Genomic DNA, 20110 nt, shown 5'->3' with positions numbered 1-20110 from the left:
GTAAAGGTGTCTCTTTGAATATTGACAAGAAGACACACTTTATCTACACTGAGTTCATATTTTTAGGTTGTTTTTGCAGTTCCTGAAAGAAAAAAATCATTCCATAAAACCATAGATTAATCCCAGGAACTATGACTGACCAAACAGACTCACCGCCTACGCACCCGCATCAAACCAATGGTTACAAGAAGCCTCCTTCACAGGATAACGGATATTCTCTATCCAACAACAATCAACCAAATAATCATTATAACGAAAACTACTACGGAGCGAAAGAAGCTCACCATACCAAGCAGTATCAATCAAAAGGTGGCAGGTACGGACAAAGCAAATACAACAGTCGCAACAACAGTCAAGGAAGCTCCCAATACTACAACAACAGATACAATAATGCCTACAGATTGAATAACAACGACTACAACCCGGCCATGATGCCAGGCATGCAGTGGCCAGCTAATTATTATGCCCCTCAGATGTACTATATACCTCAACAGATGGTTCCTGTTGCTTCTCCGCCATATACACATCAACCACTCAATACCAGCACGGAACATTCTTCTACACCCAAAATTACGAAAATAGAAATAACTACAAAGACTGGTGAACGTTTGAATCTGAAAAAGTTCCACGAAGAAAAGAGAGCCTTGAAGAATGACGAGAAGAATGATGAAGTAGATTCGAAGTCTAAGTCAGGAACTCCTTTTGAAAAGGAGGATTCCCCTGCTGTGGTTGCCAAACAGTCACCAAACGATACATTGACTGAAGCAACCAATGAGAAATCTGCTTCTGAAGCTGAAAATACAAAGAGGTTATTTTTGGAACAAGTTAGGTTGCGGAAAGCTGCGATGGAAAGAAAGAAGAATGGTTTAGCGCCTGAAATTGAGCAGAATACAGAAACGGTGAAGCATGTCAGTACTGGCGCAACTAAATCCAACCCAGTCGTCCAACCAGAGGCTACTAAAGAAGCCTCGAAACCAATTGAAGGGGCTGACGTACCTGTCACTGATGAGACATCAGACGTAAGCGATGTTCCGGCTCAATTGAATGGAACTGGGATCACAACTAAAACTGTCACTTTTAATGAACCAGAAAACGAGAGCAGTTCCCAAGATATTACTGAACTTGTTGAGGATAACAATGATGATATCTCTGATGTGGATGTCGGCGAAACTGTAAATAAAACCGACCCACTTGACGACGACACAGTAAATCCCGAATTTGTGACGGAAGAGGACGCGGTGAAAGGAACGACTTCTCACATATCCGCTATTGACATTCCTACTATTTCCCAACTACTTGAAACTTTAGGAAAAGCTAAACCAATTTCCAATATATACGATTTCCCCTATCCGGCAGACGTCGAAAGACCAGATGTCAAATATAGGAAGTCAAATATTAAATATACCTATGGCCCTACCTTCTTACTACAATTCAAGGATAAATTAAAACTCAGCGCTGACTCTGCCTGGGTTGAAGCTGTATCTTCGAAAATTGTCATACCTCCTCACGTGGCTAGAAATAGACCAAAAGATGGTGGCAGATTTGGAGGTGATTTTAGGAGTCCATCTATGCGCGGCATAGACCACGCTTCTAACTCAAGGGTGTCATCCAAAAGAAGATCGAAAAGAATGGGAGACGATAGAAGATCTAATAGAGGATATATCTCTAGAAAAGATCGTGAAAAAGCCTCAGATAGAGCAGACGAGCAAACTTCAAGAGAAAACGTCCCTCCGTTAGTGCCAAGTGCTAATAGATGGATTCCTAAGTCCAAAGTTAAGAAAACTGATAAAAAATTGGCTCCTGATGGTGAGACCGAATTACTGGATAAAGAAGAAGTGGAAAGAAAGATGAAATCTCTGTTGAACAAATTGACCTTGGAAATGTTTGATTCAATCTCCTCCGAAATTTTGGATATAGCAAACCAATCGAAATGGGAGGATGATGGTAAAACACTGGGAATAGTTATCGAGCAGATTTTTCATAAAGCTTGTGATGAGCCTCATTGGTCTTCAATGTATGCCCAGTTATGTGGCAAAGTGGTTAAAGACCTCGACCAAAGTATCAAAGATAAAGAAAACGAGGGGAAAAATGGACCAAAGCTTGTATTACATTACTTAGTGGCAAGATGTCATGAAGAATTTGAAAAAGGCTGGGCGGATAAGTTGCCCGCAGGAGAAGATGGTAATCCGTTAGAGCCTGAAATGATGTCTGATGAATACTATATTGCAGCAACCGCTAAGAGAAGAGGATTGGGTCTCGTTCGTTTCATAGGGTACTTATATTGTTTGAATTTATTGACTGGAAAGATGATGTTTGAGTGTTTCCGTAGATTAATGAAAGACTTAAACAACGATCCGTCGGAGGAGACCCTTGAATCTGTCATTGAATTACTAAATACTGTGGGTCAACAATTTGAACATGATAAATTTGTGACACCTCAAGCAACTCTTGAAGGTTCAGTACTACTCGACAATCTGTTTTTGCTATTACAGCATATCATTGATGGAGGTGCCATATCGAATAGAATAAAGTTCAAGTTGATAGATGTGAAGGAATTGAGACATATTAAGCATTGGAACAATGCCAAGAAAGATGCAGGACCAAAGACTATTCAACAAATCCATCAAGAGGAGGAGCAGTTGCGCCAACAAAAAAGCAGTCAAAGATCAAATTCTAGATTTAATAACCACAATCAATCAAACAGCAACAGATACTCTTCTAACAGAAGGAACATGCAAAATGCACAGAGGGATAGTTACGCCTCCACAAAAACAAGCTCCTTCAGAAATAATCAAAAAAATGTTCGTAAAGTGGAGGAAGTTCCACAGACTCCCAGAGCCAATATGTTCGACGCACTGATGAATAATGATGGAGACAGCGATTAGAACTCAATCTACTACAATTAGCAGATTTGACTTTTCTTTTACTCCATGGTTTTATTTTTTTGTGCATTAATTAGACCTGATCTTTCGTCATATGCAATAAATTCAAGAGAAGAATTAACTTTTACGTATATATTACAATAAAAACGCTTTTAACTATCGTAGATTCAAAATACATAATAATCAAAAGTGAGGACTAGAAGAAACCAAGAAAGAAAGTTGAGGTTAGAAGATTCCTTTCAAACTCTCTTCTTACAGTGTATTTTGTGCGCTCTTTATTTGACGTTGTCTTTCAATACCTTGCTTTTTTTTTCGTTCTCTTCTTTCCTCCTTTGTTTCGATTGTCGCTGCATCAATCCTTAAATTCGGATTCGACGCAGAGTTTATAAGTTCATTGTCAATTTTATCATATAATACATGCATTTTCCTGATATTCTCATCAAACTTGCTTAGAGATAAAGTATCCAAAACACCTACATATTCTGAACTTACAAATAGTCTCAAAGTGTCTGAATTCTCATCCAAATAACCGATTGGTACGTCTAATTTGATGTTTATCCTAATTGCGACGAGATTGTTTGAGCCAATTCCACTTTCTCTGAAACCGCAGGACATGGCAACGTTATACAACTTCGAAGCTATCTCAAAATCTCTGCATTTGACATGCAGTATGAAAGGCTCATACTTATAAAGAATATACCTAGTACTCCCCGTGACTTGTTCAGATGATATTTGTTTGCTGAACGCTTCGAAAGCAAACTCATTTTTTGACCTCAAATCATCTAACCAGCCAAGAACTTTTTCACGATTGTGAGTAACGTAAAGCCACTTGCCTCCTTGACCTTTACCACCTATCTTGACCTCTCCATTGTAGGATTTTGTACCTTCCAAAAATACACTGACCCTTCCGGAGCATGATGAGGTGGTTACCATATCAGCGCTGGTGTTGATGAGATCTATAATTGGAAGGCACAGTTCATCGATGGTCCCTTTAGGTGACAAATCTGGCTGGGCCGAGCCTATTTCATTTAAAATTGCCCTCTTCTTCTGCTCAAAAGCATTTTGTACAGCCATGTGTGTGTTATGAAATTCTAAGTAATGTGCCACTTTTTGCTATAGCAGTGTAAAATTACACTTTTTTCCATCATCAGATATTCTTAATGACTATACTTTATAAAAAGAAAGGAGGCAAGTGGAAGTCACTATTATAACCTCGAAAATTCGAGATGACCGTAGCATACACGCTTGTCGCCTGCTTAGATTAGAGAGTCAAAAATAAAAACTAACACTCACGATGGGGGTCGAACCCATAATCTTCTGATTAGAAGTCAGACGCGTTGCCATTACGCCACGCAAGCTTGTATTTGATTGGAATAGTGGTCCTTGAAACTCGGTAAGTCACGTTAAAAGTAACACATCTCCCAGATGAACGCTAGCAGTTACTTAAAAGGGTAATTGCTAGCTGCATCTGAAACGGACGAAGACACACGGTCCAAAGCAGTAATAGCAGACCACATATATAAATAGCAGTATTGCAGGAAGCTAAAATGCTGATCTAGATACATAGAAATAGATGAACAAGTTTAAGTTTAGATCTGAAGTTCCTGTAATACTTGGATAAGTAAGTTCGCTACGTGACAATTGGTAGCGCCGCGTAAGACTCGAAGGTTAGAATCAGGATAAGGAAAGTACCGTTTGTACTAAGAAGTAGTTCGTGGTAGAAAACTGGATCACACGAATTACTTGGCCTAACGACGTCTAATCTACGAACAGGTAACCTAGCAGGTGAAGCGAGTAGATGGTTTTTAGAATACCAAATGGAAAAGGACCTTCCACAAATGCACTACACAACGTTCACCAGCGATTTAAAGGATCGTCTCCTCCAAAGTGTCGATACGTACAAAATAGAACTTGCGTTAGAAAGATTGACACAAACCGGTAATGTTCACGATTATGATGCGCAGTTCGAGTCGTTACGTCTACTATTACCACCAAACTGTAGATCAGAATATTCCCTGATTAATAGTTACACTAGAGGCTTGAAAGGTTACATAAGGAAAGAATTACGGCTCAGAGGACCTATCACTATCCATGATGCTAAGGAAATGGCATATCGTGCTGAAATGATAGACGACATGGACTTCCCATATTTTAATGGATCAAGTCAAAGAATTCTGCACAACGCCGACCCAGACGCTATGGAGATCGACGCTATATACTCTAGACGCACTCGTAATCAGAGATTAGGAGTTAGACCAAAATACTCGAATGACGATAACAATGAATGGAAGAAAAAACTTCAAATTATATGCTCCCGTCACCGCCTATGCTTTAATTGCGGAGAACCAGGCCACTTCCCTAGAATGTGTCCGCTGAAATACCGCAGTAAAGCGAATCCTACCAAAAATGCGAGTTCTCCCTAACCCACAACACTATTCTCTACAAGAATCAGATGATTCCGAATTCGAGAACTTTACAGACTGTCAGGAATACATGTCTAACATAATATAAAAATAAGAAAAAAAATCGCAAAATAAAAAAAATGCAAACAAAAATAGACCGTTCGATGCACCTTTATCGCATCAGCAATGCGAGCCGGAGGAACTGAAAAAGCTTGGAATCAAACCAGAGCAATTTATCAAGCGAATCCGCAGACATTTTTTAAATCCATCCAGATTAGATTTTAGACCAAAACACAGAACCGTTATAAATAGAGAGGACCGCCTCGTCCCAGAAGAAGCTAACCGTTTGTGAAGTAATAAGAACAGTCTCACTCAGGAAGAAATAGACCCCTTATCTTAGAAAGAAATTTTACAATCAAAAAGAATTAGGAATGCATTACCTACTAGCGTAACCACAAGTTCGGTCAAACAAGACTACATGACGACTCTACACCCGATGGTCATTAAGAAACCATTAATAGGTAGACGACGCGAATTCCTAACAGAGTCGGTAGACCATCACCAAATTAAGGTGTTACTGGAAAGTGGTGTCCCTAGGAGCATTGTTTCAAAGAAGATAGTAGAACAACTACAATTGACTATTCACCCAGCATCGGCATTAGCTGTATGTGGTGCAATTAACGGAACCAGCAAAGAACAGGTCAAGCTGTGACTATTCCATTTTACCTCCATAATAAGTGGTATTATGTAGACGCGTATGTTGTGATCAACACCAGTGATAAGGTGATCATAGGAAACCCAATTTTAGAACAGTATGCTGCACTGCCCTTCGGTCTAGTAAACGCCCCTAGTACATTTGCTCGATATATGGTCGATCTATTCCGCGACTTAGACTTTGCAGTAGTTTACTTGGACGACATACTAATTTTTAGTAGCACAAAAGAAGAACACTGGCAACAGTTAGATAAAATACTGAGTCATTTGAAAGAGGTAAAACTAATCGCAAAAAAAGATAACTGTAAACTTGGCCAGGAATCTGTACACTTCCTAGGCCACCAAGTTTCCAAACATGGCATTAAACCACTGCAAGAGAAATGCGAAGCAATTAGGAAAATGGAATTAAGGAAAGAGATTGAGAGCGTACAACGCTTCTTAGGAATGTGTAATTTCTACAGAAGGTTCATCCCTAACTGTAGTCAAATTGCTCAACCACTAGTGAACTTCTCATCACAAGAGGAATATTGGTCTAAAAGACAAGAGGAAGCAATAGAAAATCTTAAGAAGGCGTTGAGCTCCGCACCATTATTAACCCCATTTACCACTGGAGATAACTACAGACTAGCAACAGACGCCAGTATGCAGGGACTAGGTGCGGTACTAGAAAGAAATTAGATAACAAGGTGTTAGGTGTGGTTAGTTATTTTAGTAAAACTCTCCAAGGTCCACAAAAGCACTACCCACCGGGAGAATTAGAACTGTTGGCTATCATACAAGCGCTCGAACATTTTCGGTACCTATATAAAGCACACACTGATTGGTTATATGAAACCCAATGGTTCAGACATAATTCGGAAAATTGCTGATAAGGATTTGGTTATAATTTATCTTCTTTTATACTAAGTTCTGGTCAATTAATAGAACTTTATCTTACTGTTGCGGTAAATTCTATTATTAGAATTTACCTACTCCAATTTATACGAATAAGTGTATAGTCGTAGTCACTTATTCCAACATAAATATGTTCAAGATAAAAATAAACTAGGGAATCTACCATAAGTGCAATGTAACGACTCACATCACTTATATATATAAATTCCAAGTTGATGTTCAATTAATGGATCTTTGACTCCAAGTGCACCCACCAATAGAACGTCATTTCAACATTCTTCATCCTGAAACAAAGACTACTTATGTGAATAATGATGAACCTACTTGTTCCAGCATGAACCTACTTGTTTCAACAATATTAGCAACGATTACCTACCTTTGCTGATCAACAAAACTGCTCATATTCTCTTGCATCAGTGTCGTCCGTAACAAAAGATTTTTGTTCCAAAGTATCCGATATAGTGTAACGGCTATCACATCACGCTTTCACCGTGGAGACCGGGGTTCGACTCCCCGTATCGGAGTATTTTTTAGCGTAATACCCGTTTTTCATGTAGTCTTTTTTTTTTTTTCTTTCGGTAGTTCCATCAGGGAAAAAAAATTTTCTTTTCGGAGGAGAACAAGGAAGGAAGAAAATTTAAGAATGATAGCTAGATCGTCTATTCCTTAATACGAAAGAGGGATTTGTATTTTTTATATTATATCTTCTCAATAGTTATCAAACTTAGACATTGACCCTCGAAAGTGCCAACATAATTAAAACAAAAAAGAACTAAGAATAAAAGGAATGATGGGTGCTTGGTTATTTATCCTTGCTGTTGTTGTTAACTGTATCAATTTGTTCGGCCAAGTGCATTTCACAATATTATACGCTGATTTAGAGGCCGATTACATTAATCCAATTGAATTATGTTCTAAAGTCAACAAGTTGATTACACCTGAAGCCGCCCTACATGGTGCCTTGTCACTATTGTTTCTCTTGAACGGTTATTGGTTCGTATTTTTGGTGAATCTACCAGTGTTAGCTTACAATTTGAACAAAATCTATAATAAGATCCAACTTTTGGATGCCACCGAAATATTTAGAACTTTGGGTAAGCATAAAAGAGAAAGTTTCCTGAAGCTGGGGTTCCACCTATTGATGTTCTTCTTTTATTTATACAGAATGATTATGGCTTTGATTGCCGAAAGTGGTGATGACTTTTAATCTACTAGAGTAAAGGGCAGAGAATAGTAAACAAGCGACAGTTACACATGAATTGAAAGAAAGCTGAAGATAAAAAAGAGGATATACAGTATATTTGAATCCTGTATTTTTGTCCTCTTCACTTTGCTTTTGTTTTCTACATTGCTAGTGGGAGTCATTTAAATTTTTTTTTATTATAATAAGCATTTGTTTTCTTTTCCCAGAGTAAGAAGGATCGGTAACGAAAGAGGTTACTGTATAAATGTACACATATATATTTGTATAGTTAGTATGCCATACAAACAACAAAAATAAACGAGAAAAAAAGGTAGGAATTGCTATTCCTATGGTTATGATCCAGGACAGGAGGAAAAGAGTCCCCCCCAAGAACAAAATTAAAAAGGGACTAGGTCGCTCACAAAGGGGTGTGTGTAGAGAGAAAAAAACTTGGGTTGAATCTAAATGAAAATGAAAATTTCTATACATAAATAACGAAGAATAAAATACTAATAATGATGAAAAAAATAAATAAAAATGGTAAATCGTAAAAAAAAAAAGGGAAATATCAAAACCTAATCATGAAAAAAATTCATATGATAATTTTTTTTTAAATTTATGATTTTTCAGTTTTTTTTTGGTAGTTGTTATTGTAAGATGCGTTGCTTAGAAAAACTTACCAGTTTCGTAAACTTCACCTCTTTTACTAGCCATTCTAACAGCAGAGTTCTTACTTTCCTTGATGATAGCCACCCTCATGTCAGCCAAGACGTTTTGAGCGGCATTTGAGTGACGGTAAACACCACCACTGAAAGCTTTAGTAGCGTCCTTACCTAATGCAGTCTTAATTAAAGTTTCACCACCTGGATGCTCAGATATATAGCCAGATACGTCGTGAACGATACCAGAGATGATAACCAAACCCTTGTTTTCCTTAGATTTAGCCAAGAAGGTTTGTTTGTCCCACAATGGCAAATCAGTCAACACTGGACCCCAGTTTATCTTGGCCTTCTTTTGGTTGATCTTCTTTTGTTCTTGTTGAATCAAAGCTTCTTCAATAGCGTTTTGGGAGAATTTTTTCAAATCGTATGCTAGACCAACCAAGGATGTCAAGTAGATGATGACTTTAGTTGGATCGTATTGGTACCACTTGATAGCGTTTCTGTAATCAGTTGGGAATTCGTGATGGAAGTTATGGTAACCTTCACCGAAGGTGACAATGGCGGTAATCCAGTTGTCACGAGGGGTTCTTCTGTCGTCGAATGGTTGGGTACCGATGTAATGAGCCATGGAGTTGATGCAAAAGGTGGCTTGTTGAATGACAAAGACACGAATAAAACCGGCGTAGATCAAACCACCCATGTAGTCGTTGAAGAAGTAACCACAGACAAGAGTTGGAATGACGAAAGCGGTTAGAAGCATCAACAGAATGTAGTGTCTGTGTTGGAATCTAATGGTCCAGTCATCAGTCATATCGGTGATATCAGCTCTAGCCTTGTACTTTGGATTTGGTTTCAAAAGCATCCAACCCATGTGGGAGTACCATAGACCTCTACGAGCATCATAAGGATCTCTCAAGGTATCAGTGTAACGATGGTGAATTCTGTGGGAGTGGCCCCACCATTTAGCGGAACCTTCGACGGAAGCACAACCGAAGACGGCGTAGAATAATCTTAAAGGCCAGTGGGCGGAATAAGATCTATGAGACCATAATCTATGGTAACCTGCAGTGATGGAAACACCACCGACGGCGTAGTAAAAAAAGGAGAAAACGAAAACGTTTAAATGCAGAGGGACTTTACCGGAAAGAGCAAAGTACCAACCAAGGATTGGCATACCACAAACGAGGACCATGTTCAACCAGTTCAAATGTTGGTGCCAGTTGTTCAAAGTCCACGCTTGTTCAGAAATGTGAATTCTGGTTTTAGCTTGTTCCTTCTCTTGAATGTCCTTCTCCAACAGGCGGTCCAAGTTAGACTTTTCCTTCCCGTTCTTGTCGAATTCCACGGAGACCATCTCCTTGGAACCCATCAGCGAACCAAACCCGTTGACAATTCTTGGGGCCTTTTTGTTCAAACCAGTGGCCAGAATGTTGGCCTCGGTCAAGTCGACTTCATCGACGATACCGCCAGTGGTGGACTCATCCTTTGGGAATTGGTCGTCAATCAACTCAATAGTAGTTCCAGAAGTGGGCATGTTTGCTGTAATGTTCTTAGTGCTGTATATAATGTGATCACCGCGACTCTCTACGACTATGATGTTCTATTCTAGGTAATAGAAGAGAAAAGGAGGGAAGGAAGAAGTAGTAGGGAGAGAAATAGAACAATAAAATGAATCAAGATCTGCCCCCATATATATATGTATATGCAGATTTGCAAGACTCGATGAGCCAGGAGCCGATGATTTGCTGCATACATTGTTAACTACTATTATTTCAAGCTCTGTGTGCCACTTTCATAGCCGTAACAATAGGGATAGGTGTCTCTGTGTGAGCAAGACTCGTAGAAGCACACCCGGTTGGGCACTAGATAAGGTTTGTTGAGCGTTCAACGTCCGAACGAAGGCTACCGACGCTGCGAGAGAAACTTAAGCCGTTATTACCTCTGCCTGCTGTGGGTGATGCGATAGCTTATGGACAGCGCCAGAGCCAAGCCAACTGCGGCGGCCTGCAGAGAAGGCTGGGGATACCCGAAATAGTTCGCTCAACAGCTTTTCTCCTCTACGAGGGCCCACCAGATAAGCGCCTTTGTTGGGCCCGCTAACCCCGGGGCACGCCCGGGCTCGGAGTTAGTTTTTGGCCACCGGGTTCTTTTTAACCGACAAAACGTTCGAACTTATTTTGTTCCGGGGTCTTCGGCCGTGCGAGGTGATGGCATCTGGTCCATTGCCCCCCCCGCCCGCCCCTAATGTGAAATTGTCGTCACGTGATACCGTAACCCGGACCTTCTGTATATATCCGCTAATTCTTGAGTTATTTCCGTTTTGTCTTTTTTTTTTTCCTTCCTTTTTTTTTTTTCTCCGCCCGGCAAATGAGGCGAAATGCGTGAGAAAGAAAGCATGAGCAGTGCGAAAATTGAAAACTTCATAGATGGATGACCTTGAACATCGCTATATCATCTCCTATACAAAAGCGGTAGACCCTTTGAACGAGAAGCTTTTTTTTTTTTAGTTTAAAGTAACTACGTGCAAGCATACGGGCACTTCTCAACACTGTCTTTTCCAGCCAAAGCTATTCAATGCCTCAGAATACAAGACACACGTCCATCGTGGAGATGCTTTCTACCCCACCTCAATTACCGAGTTCCACGGATTCGCACAGTTTGCGCGATCAGGAGGACAAGAATAGTGGCGGGAACCAAAGCGACACAGAATCATTACACAAATCTATTTCGCACTCGTCTTCCTCGTCTTCTCTTTCCACGCTGGATAACACGGAGTACGCAAACAACAATAGCCAGTCCCTGTCCACCTTGAACTCGCAGAATCTGCTGTCCGTCCATAAGCAAGAATGGCAACATACTCCGCTTTCGAGCCTGGTGGAGCAGAACAAGTTGATTCTCATCAGAGGTTCTATCTCCGTAGAGGAAGCGTTCAATACGCTGATCAAGCACCAACTGACGTCTTTGCCAGTGGAAAATTTCCCAGGGGACATGAATGGTCTGACATTCGATTATAACGATCTCAATGCATATTTGCTTCTCGTACTGAATAGAATTAAAGTGAGCGATGACAAGATCACCTCAGATTGTCAGAACGGGAAGTCCGTGCCTGTGGGCGAGATAGTGAAGCTAACCCCTAAGAATCCATTCTACAAATTACCTGAGACGGAAAACCTATCGACGGTGATAGGCATTCTCGGTGCAGGTGTGCATCGTGTTGCTATCACAAACGTGGAAATGACGCAGATCAAAGGTATTCTTTCTCAACGTCGTTTGATCAAGTATCTATGGGATAATGCGAGGTCGTTTCCTAACTTGAAGCCTCTGTTGGACTCTTCGCTGGAAGAGCTGAACATTGGTGTTCTAGACGCAGCTCGTGATAAACCCACCTTCAAGCAATCCCGTGTCATATCCATCCAAGGTGACGAGCACCTAATAATGGCTCTACACAAAATGTACGTCGAGAGAATCTCTTCCATCGCCGTGGTGGACCCTCAGGGAAATCTGATTGGTAACATTTCTGTAACAGATGTTAAGCACGTCACTAGAACCTCCCAATACCCTCTATTACACAACACCTGCCGCCACTTTGTCTCAGTTATTCTGAATTTGAGAGGTCTAGAGACCGGTAAGGACTCCTTCCCCATTTTCCATGTGTATCCAACAAGTTCATTGGGAAGGACTTTTGCGAAATTGGTGGCTACCAAATCCCACAGATTATGGATCGTACAACCAAGTGATAATCAACAATCTGCATCTTCCGAAAAATCCGCATCTCCATCGCCAAGCAACCTCCCTGTAACGACATTGCCATCGCTCGCCTCTTCATACCATTCGAATACACACTCTTCTAGGATGGCTAATTCCCCAGTTCTGAAATACTCAGACGCAACAAACAACAAAATAAATGTAAATATAAATTTGGGCGGTTCTCCGCCACCTCAATCGCAATCTTCATCGGCATCCATGCCACCACCTCAATCCTCGAACAGTTCCTCCGCATCTCCAACTCCAGCCCATTTCGAAAAGGAATATAGAACGGGAAAGCTGATAGGTGTTGTGTCTTTGACTGACATATTAAGTGTCTTGGCAAGAAAACAAACTCACCATAAGGAAATTGATCCGCAAATGGCAAGAAAGCAAAGAGGGCATGTTGGTTGAAAATTACTGCAAAAAAAGAGCTGGCTTCATTTGACTACATATGTGTGTATATATATATATATATATATATATTTATATAGATATATAGGATTGTTTTTTCAAATTCCTTTGTTCAAACTTAGTAAGTTGTAGTTTTTTCCCATCATATACACAGACGAAGTTTGGCTCTGTCTCTTTCCCTTTTTTTCCTCATATAAAAGTATACACCACCCATAATAAGCTGCAAAAAGTTCCGAAAGAAATGGCACGCAAGATGTTCAAGCTTCAGACTACAATCAAATTGTAACCACACCACAGGCTTTGCTTTTCACAGTTTACATGATAAGATCAACGGTTAAGAATCTCCTCACTAGGAGACATTATCAGCCAAACCTGAAAAGAAATCCGCCAACCACTTTGCTTTTGAAGCAAAAAATACGATTGGCTCAAAATGTCGACAACACCAGTAATGAAAGCCCCATTTCATTTTCACAGACAATATCTGAGGTATTCAGTGTCTTGCAGCCAAATGCGCCAGATCCAGATGAAGACAAAACCGCCGCTTTGGAACGTGATCTCCTCTTGACTGAACGTCTAGATAACGGCGAGCTTAGCGCGATCATAAACAAACACTTCCATCCATCGTCGTCGTCGTCGCGTAACAATCAATTGATAGACACGGAGGTTTTGTTGCAAAATTTCCCGAGGCTAAATGAGAATGATCTCGTTCTATTGAATTTTGCCATAGATGAAAACATCCAGCGAGATTGGAATGGTTTAAAGCAAGACTTCATTCAACTATGGTATTTCAAATCGTTCGGCTTCATTGGGCCTCGATCCCGATTCGTTCAGACAAACTCACACTCTTCACTGAGGTCCCAATTCTTGCAACTTCCATTGATCGAGTATAATTGGTTACTTCTACAGAATAATAAAAGTATAAATTTATCGCCTACCAACCTACGAAAGCTGACCGACATTTTCCAGTTAGATGATAAAAAGTTCACTTGGAAAAGCATAGATCCGTTCAGTAAGGCTATAATCTCATTTGTCGTTTTCGTTTCCATATTTGTGTGGCTTGATGAAAGTGCAAAACAAAAAAATAAGAGGCTATCTGTGGAGAACACCACAATGCCAGTGTAAAAGTTGGGGTAGCCTTCGTTCTTGTAATTAAGGCGGTTAGACATCAGTCATTAACGATATTTTGTTTTACTGATTTTTTATATATGATACATTAGGTTATCCAAGTAAATATATTCTTCTAACTCTAAGAAAGCACTCCTCAGATCAAACACGAAAATACCTGCATTGGTAGAAAAATCACCAATGACAACAACCCTTCTCTCTCATTTCGTGTCTTTTCTCAGAAAAAATGTGCTAGAGCAGTATTTCTTTTTAGTATATTATGTATATGCAATGTTTCTATCATTATTAAAATCTTCTTTATGGTACAAAACAGGAAAACGAAGAATGAAAAGCAAACTGATCGATAGAAAAGGAACGTATGAAGAAACCGTAGGTCTAACCGAAGATGAAGGCATCAAACAGATAAAAATCGGCAATGGGAAATTCATCAGCAAGTCTCTTTTTTCCATTCCCTCCTCAGTCAGCACCTTCATCGTCCTCGTCATCGTCGTCATCGTCGTCCATATCGTCCATATCATCTTCCCAAGATTTCTCTACTGTCTCTTTCACTCTTTTGACGTACTGTGATTTATGATCTTTGAATAACGTCGCAGCTTCCACGTTTGCTGGCGAGGCCGGATTTGGATCATTGAACAAACTTTGAATAGATGTCAATATAGATGCCACATCATATGTTGGAGTCCATCTGTTTTGTAAAATGTCCAGACAAATTTCGCCATTCGCATAAACGTTGGGATGGAACATTTCACTCAAAAATTTGACATGCGGTGGCTTATTAGGATATTCTTCGTCAAACTCCAACAATAACCTAAATGTGCCATCTTCATACGAAGTATCAGCTGGTCCAATAATCATAGCATTCCATACCATGACGTTATCAGGTAAAGGTGAAGCAGACACTCCTGGGGGGGCATCTTCCTTCATACGTTTGAAGTCTCTCATTAGTCTTCTTCTAGCTGGTGTTGACATGTCGTTCTACCTGGTTATTCGTTTCTTAATTGCCGAATAAAATTCCTGGAAATTCGACCTTTGTCAACTTTTCTAATTCAACCTTTATCTCATCTACCTCACTACTTAATATTCCTTTCCTTTTTTTTCTCTTAGCAAACTCCATTTGCTTCATTTCCATTTCCACAGTTTTCTTCTTTTCGCGACTACCCGGAAAGCCATTCCAGTATGATAATCGCCGGATATGTAACATACTATTCGACCAAAACCAGTTATTACGGTAGCTTCCGAATATGTATTTGTTCACTGATATATAGTAAGAGTGCGGATAGCTCATACTTTATCTAATTGTAGTTTCTCTGTATGTTTCATCAAGTTGCCCAATTTTAGTACTACATCAGTTCCATATCCAGGCATCGAATGTAAGGACAAATCACCGTTCCAATATTCGGCATATACTTTGCACATGGCCAAACCAATACCCAGTTTGTATCTAAAAGAGCGCTTTAATAATTCGATTAAGGGGGTTTCGTATTTCATATGGCCATTGATTATGCTAGGATAACTCATTGGTTCCAATGACGTATGCATGTATGGTTTCAGTGTCATTGGCGGTATCGACTTAGACTTGGGACTGTAATTGGTATTGGAATGAACTTGATCATAAATAGAAACTGTCTGCAAACCAGGCAACTTATGAAAATTGTTCAAAGATTCTTGAGCTCTTTCCTTAGATTTACCAAAAGACCATAGGTTTTCATCGTCGTGTAGTATACCACCAGCTTTATCCGAAATCCTGAACAGATAGGATTCATCATTACTTACTACAGTGACTATGATTGGCTGCGGCTTTTCTAATCCCTTACGGATATAATGCTTCATGGTTGCTTCATAAGTGTTTCTCAAGATTTCCCCCAACAAATACTTTAGATGGGTGGGCAAAAAGTAGAAGGTTAACTGAGTGTCACCTTCAACAATAAATTCAGGCATGGGAATATCCTTAAAGTACATATCTTGAATGAATTTTTGAGCTTCTTCACTGGCTTCCAATAAATACTTCTTGGCATTGCACTCCTGGAATATATCACCTAATACCAAAGTGTTTTCCCTTTTACCACTAGTGTAGTTGGCTGTGATGCTGACATGTTCTTCCACAATCAGTCTTCTTGATATTCGGGCCCTTAACAAATCGGATAGTAACTCATCCATTTTCTCACGGGGATAGAGATTCAAAATTGTACATTCTAGTGCTCCCATAATTAAGTGTGGTAGATTAAGTGTATTGAAGCCCTCTAACATACTTTTGATAAAGTCGGCAAATTGAGAAGCATCTTCTAAAGTCCTTATAGTCGGATACTTTCTAAAACTTTCAAAAATGTTGTAATATGATTCATAGACTTGAACAAAATGGAAGTTGTTCACAACGTTGAAAGGCAGTTGTTGCAGTTGATCTAGTTTATGCGCGATTCTGATCACAAGTTCCCCCTTAACAAACTTCCCAGAGTTGATGATCTTCGTTCTGGTTAATTTGGTAGAATCGTCATAATATTGTGCCAATTGAGTTAATGACACCGGATTCGGGTTTCGCTTCAAGTAGTTATCCACTAAAACTGTTCTGTTATGGTAGTAGTGCTGCGGGTTGATATATTTGGAGTTTGAGGGATATGCCTTCATGGTCTCCATGATATAAGGTGCTAATTCCTCATTTACGGGCCCTATGCAGTACTTCGTAAAATCAGGGATTTGGGAAATATTTGATGTCCTAAGGAAGTGTCTATACCTTACGCAATTAAAGTGATACTTGGACATGATGCTGGAACTATCCTACTCATTGACTGACTTCCCAATTCTTTCTTCCTGCATTTCTCCCTAACCACCGAAGTATGTGTCCTATCCCATTTTATTTTCCACGGTCGGGCGATGATCTTAAAAATTGAGGAAATTCGGACAACTCAGTGCTTCTCCCTATAATAAAACAACTCGATTCGCTTATAAAGTGATAAAGTATGGTAGAGTTTAATATGTAGTCTATGAGCGTATGCTAGCTTCTTCTATATACGCACTCAAAGTATTGTTGGCAATATTAATGAATGCCAATTCAGGTTCACCCTCTTCTTGGAAAGTCTCGGCGATCTCTTTATTAATAGCTATTAACAGCCCCAAATCCCATTTGTTTCTCAAACTCACAAAAAATTTCATGTATGTTAACACCAAAAGTAGATCACCTTGTGTTCTCTTCTTTTGCTTGATAACGGAAAAACATATCTTAGCAATGCTATGAATGGAAGCCATGCGATCTTCATTAATGGATATGTAAGGTCTGGGGGGGAGTTTTGGCGGCATCTGTGCACTATCAGCAGTATTCATGGATTCACGTTGTTCAGGCGAAGAAGCTGCTTCGCTGCTACCGGAAGCCTCCGGAGATTTAATCATCATGTCCCTTAAGATGTCAAGAACAGCAATTTTAACCGTTATATATGGACAATTTAGCAGCGTTTCAAAAATAAACGTATATGATGTGTTCTCAGGCATTAGACATAAGACCCTTCTCAGAAGCGTGAATTCCATTAACTTCGTGTCGTTGTTTGGTTCATTGCAAGTTTTCATCAGTAACATTTGTAAAAAAGCAGTAGTAATGTGTCCTGGGAGTTCCTGCAGATTACTTTTTATTTTTTGCGTGGAAGTCTTAGTTATGGATACCCATAGCCAATATCGCACGGTGCTTTCCAGAAACTTATTGTCGTAGATTTCTGAAAACAATGAAGCGGTTGTACATCGGATGTACAGATAAATTGCATTTTGGACGTTAAGTTCTGACAACAAATGTATGCCACTTTTGGAATAGTGTATTGCCGATAAGATTACTATCCCATATTGATCGAGCTTTATATTTTTTTCTTCGGCAAGCTCCTTGATTTGGTATGCATAGGATACCTCATATATTAGTTGATTAATTTCCTCTTGAAGTTTGACAGTTGAAGCTTTGGAATCTAAACGAACACAATCATAGATATGTTTAGATTCCTCTAAACATTCCTCAAAACAGTCTTTTATATCAACGTCCAATGAAGTAACATATTCGTAGTATTGATGGCATATATTTAGAAGAGAAGCATTAGCCTCATTTTCATCCATTTTCTTATGCATCAACCCATCGAAGTACATTCTGTCAATATTACCTGGCTTGTTCTTAAGACCGTAACCAATCGAAAATACAGCTAGCTTAGCAAGGAGCTTTTTCTGCAAAACCAACTCATCTTCTAGGATTTTTTCAAGATCGCATCCATCAATATCATCGGTGAGTTTATCTGATGGCTGTTGTGGGACATAAGTTGTACAAAAATCGTAAACCCTGCGCAAAATGAAGTGTATATCATCCATATCTTCGACGTTACTTCTTATATACTTGACAATTGCAGAAATTGCCATGGCCAGAAATTTAGACGGGTATAAAGTATCGACACGCCTCAGAACCGAACCCATAAAGTCGAAGAGAACATAAACTTTCAAATTGGGGATGAAATCTACAATTTTTCTGCCCACACAATTTTCAATCTCCGGACAAATATCTGATACTCCTTTATCATTATTTGTTGCTTCATCACTGGCAGGATCAAGAAAATCTTCATCAGAACCGTCAGTTCCAGTCAAATCTATACTAAGGCCTGATACTAATTCACAAGCGGTTAAGAGGCATTCCTTGGGATTCCCATTTATACCTAGCTCACTAAAGCAATTCATTACACCAGAAAAAATGGGACTTAGAGCTAAATGCTTCTTGACATCGATATTTTTGCTTGAGATAAACTCCAATAAGCCCTTAGGCAAATCCCAAGCGATCTCTTTTACGGTATCTGGATTTTCTCTGAGCAATTTTAACAGGACTTCCAAATAATGACTCTTTTCTTTTACGGAGTTTTTTGCGTTGACCTGCTCATCATACGTATCAATTATTGTTACCAAAGAGACAGGATCATCTTTCTCCTCTTGAAAAGCCCTACTGAGACTATCAGAGATTGTTTCAATTGATTCTCCCATAATTTCTGCCCTTCTCTTCCCGGCAGTGAAGACCTTTATCTTTAAAACCTATGATAATTGTCATTCCTTCCATCTCTACATGAGAGAGATTTTTTGACTTCAGCGCAAATCGGTTTCATAAAGAAACGAAGGGAAAAATGAACAATAACAAATACAAACAAACGCCAAACTTCTACAGCGAAAAATATTGAGGCCTATCACAAGATTCGAGCCAGCGACTTGAATTTTCGTGGCATAGGAAACATCGAGTCGTGAATCATTCGTCAAGATGAGCGAACAAAGTCAGTTGGATGATTCCACCATAGATAAGCTGATTCCACAGATCTTCAATGAGATGAGATCTAACCTCAACAGCACCACCAACAGACCCTCTAAGAGTACCGAAAATGGAACAAATGATAACATGCTGTCTGCCAATACTTCTTTAAGGCCATTTAATTCAATCACGACACAGTCTTTACTCAAAGAATCGGAATCCCTAGATAAAATAACGGCAATGATACGAAACGTTACAGGTGCATTGAAAAATAATTTACCCGTATATGTTAACCAAGTAAACGAGGTATGTAAATCTACGAATTCCATATTGGATTCATGGATCAACATCCATTCTCAAGCAGGCTATATTCATAAATTGATGAGTGATCAAACGTATTTAAAGCTAATTAACGACAGGCTGAACTACGAGAAGGCTAACACAAATGATGAAGATGGAAGCACTTTGCACAGCGTGATTGCATTGAAAAAGAAGGAGGTTTTGGATTTAAAGCAAAAGTTAGAAAATAAGAAGAGAGAGAAAGAGGACGTACCAGCGAAGTCGACAAATCAAGGACTAAATCCAAGGTACGGCGTACAATCCGGGAGAAGGCCGTTGTCTTCCAATGGTAATGGTAATAACGGTAGAGTGAGGAAGCCAACTGTTCCTGCTTCGAAGAGGCCTAGTGGTATACCAAGGGTTACTAATAGGTGGACGAAACCCACTGCTAGTAGTTCGAGAAAGATGTTTCGCTAATGGATCCTATTTGTGAGGTTTTTATGAATTATATTATGTCAGTAGACAAATACGACATGTTTAATAAATATTTTTGTTTAGTTTAGTTTTTT

The 20110-nt window shown here is 39.5% G+C and overlaps 12 protein-coding genes and 2 non-coding genes across 14 annotated transcripts; 8 read left to right on the top strand and 6 right to left on the bottom strand.

Annotated features, from left to right (window-relative positions):
• Window positions 1–131: 131 nt before the first annotated feature.
• Window positions 132–2885, top strand: TIF4632 (translation initiation factor eIF4G; the record flags this gene model as incomplete). The annotated part of the gene is made up of 1 exon (XM_056227963.1): window positions 132–2885. The coding sequence occupies one exon, from the start codon at window positions 132–134 to the stop codon at window positions 2883–2885; it is 2754 nt and encodes a 917-aa protein (XP_056087732.1).
• Window positions 2886–3134: 249 nt separating this feature from the next.
• Window positions 3135–3956, bottom strand: TYW3 (tRNA methyltransferase TYW3; the record flags this gene model as incomplete). Its single annotated transcript, XM_056227962.1, has 1 exon — window positions 3135–3956. The coding sequence occupies one exon, from the start codon at window positions 3954–3956 to the stop codon at window positions 3135–3137; it is 822 nt and encodes a 273-aa protein (XP_056087731.1).
• Window positions 3957–4168: 212 nt separating this feature from the next.
• Window positions 4169–4240, bottom strand: Skdi_7.trna11R. Its single transcript has one exon. It is a non-coding gene; the product is annotated as a tRNA-Arg (tRNA).
• Window positions 4241–4699: 459 nt separating this feature from the next.
• SKDI07G2050 (uncharacterized protein) lies at window positions 4700–5305 on the top strand (the record flags this gene model as incomplete). Its single annotated transcript, XM_056227961.1, has 1 exon — window positions 4700–5305. One exon carries the CDS (start codon window positions 4700–4702, stop codon window positions 5303–5305), a length of 606 nt encoding a protein of 201 aa, XP_056087730.1.
• Window positions 5306–6151: 846 nt separating this feature from the next.
• Window positions 6152–6676, top strand: SKDI07G2040 (uncharacterized protein; the record flags this gene model as incomplete). Its single annotated transcript, XM_056227960.1, has 1 exon — window positions 6152–6676. The coding sequence occupies one exon, from the start codon at window positions 6152–6154 to the stop codon at window positions 6674–6676; it is 525 nt and encodes a 174-aa protein (XP_056087729.1).
• Window positions 6677–7344: 668 nt separating this feature from the next.
• Window positions 7345–7416, top strand: Skdi_7.trna10E. Its single transcript has one exon. It is a non-coding gene; the product is annotated as a tRNA-Glu (tRNA).
• A 266-nt stretch (window positions 7417–7682) lies between these two features.
• Window positions 7683–8099, top strand: ERV14 (cornichon family protein; the record flags this gene model as incomplete). Its single annotated transcript, XM_056227958.1, has 1 exon — window positions 7683–8099. The coding sequence occupies one exon, from the start codon at window positions 7683–7685 to the stop codon at window positions 8097–8099; it is 417 nt and encodes a 138-aa protein (XP_056087728.1).
• A 642-nt stretch (window positions 8100–8741) lies between these two features.
• OLE1 (stearoyl-CoA 9-desaturase) lies at window positions 8742–10271 on the bottom strand (the record flags this gene model as incomplete). The annotated part of the gene is made up of 1 exon (XM_056227957.1): window positions 8742–10271. The coding sequence occupies one exon, from the start codon at window positions 10269–10271 to the stop codon at window positions 8742–8744; it is 1530 nt and encodes a 509-aa protein (XP_056087727.1).
• A 1040-nt stretch (window positions 10272–11311) lies between these two features.
• Window positions 11312–12895, top strand: SDS23 (Sds23p; the record flags this gene model as incomplete). Its single annotated transcript, XM_056227956.1, has 1 exon — window positions 11312–12895. The coding sequence occupies one exon, from the start codon at window positions 11312–11314 to the stop codon at window positions 12893–12895; it is 1584 nt and encodes a 527-aa protein (XP_056087726.1).
• A 318-nt stretch (window positions 12896–13213) lies between these two features.
• GEP7 (Gep7p) lies at window positions 13214–14017 on the top strand (the record flags this gene model as incomplete). Its single annotated transcript, XM_056227955.1, has 1 exon — window positions 13214–14017. The coding sequence occupies one exon, from the start codon at window positions 13214–13216 to the stop codon at window positions 14015–14017; it is 804 nt and encodes a 267-aa protein (XP_056087725.1).
• Window positions 14018–14476: 459 nt separating this feature from the next.
• On the bottom strand, window positions 14477–14989 carry RAD6 (E2 ubiquitin-conjugating protein RAD6; the record flags this gene model as incomplete). The annotated part of the gene is made up of 1 exon (XM_056227954.1): window positions 14477–14989. One exon carries the CDS (start codon window positions 14987–14989, stop codon window positions 14477–14479), a length of 513 nt encoding a protein of 170 aa, XP_056087724.1.
• A 312-nt stretch (window positions 14990–15301) lies between these two features.
• PKP2 (protein kinase PKP2) lies at window positions 15302–16777 on the bottom strand (the record flags this gene model as incomplete). Its single annotated transcript, XM_056227953.1, has 1 exon — window positions 15302–16777. The coding sequence occupies one exon, from the start codon at window positions 16775–16777 to the stop codon at window positions 15302–15304; it is 1476 nt and encodes a 491-aa protein (XP_056087723.1).
• Window positions 16778–16996: 219 nt separating this feature from the next.
• Window positions 16997–19006, bottom strand: YBP2 (Ybp2p; the record flags this gene model as incomplete). Its single annotated transcript, XM_056227952.1, has 1 exon — window positions 16997–19006. The coding sequence occupies one exon, from the start codon at window positions 19004–19006 to the stop codon at window positions 16997–16999; it is 2010 nt and encodes a 669-aa protein (XP_056087722.1).
• Window positions 19007–19274: 268 nt separating this feature from the next.
• On the top strand, window positions 19275–20018 carry DUO1 (Duo1p; the record flags this gene model as incomplete). Its single annotated transcript, XM_056227951.1, has 1 exon — window positions 19275–20018. One exon carries the CDS (start codon window positions 19275–19277, stop codon window positions 20016–20018), a length of 744 nt encoding a protein of 247 aa, XP_056087721.1.
• Window positions 20019–20110: the final 92 nt, after the last annotated feature.

The sequence above is a fragment of the Saccharomyces kudriavzevii genome (genome assembly GCF_947243775.1).
Source record: "Saccharomyces kudriavzevii IFO 1802 strain IFO1802 genome assembly, chromosome: 7".
NCBI lineage: Eukaryota > Fungi > Ascomycota > Saccharomycetes > Saccharomycetales > Saccharomycetaceae > Saccharomyces > Saccharomyces kudriavzevii.
The sequence above is the reverse complement of the archived record's forward strand: the minus strand, read 5'-3'. Positions and strand labels throughout refer to the sequence as shown.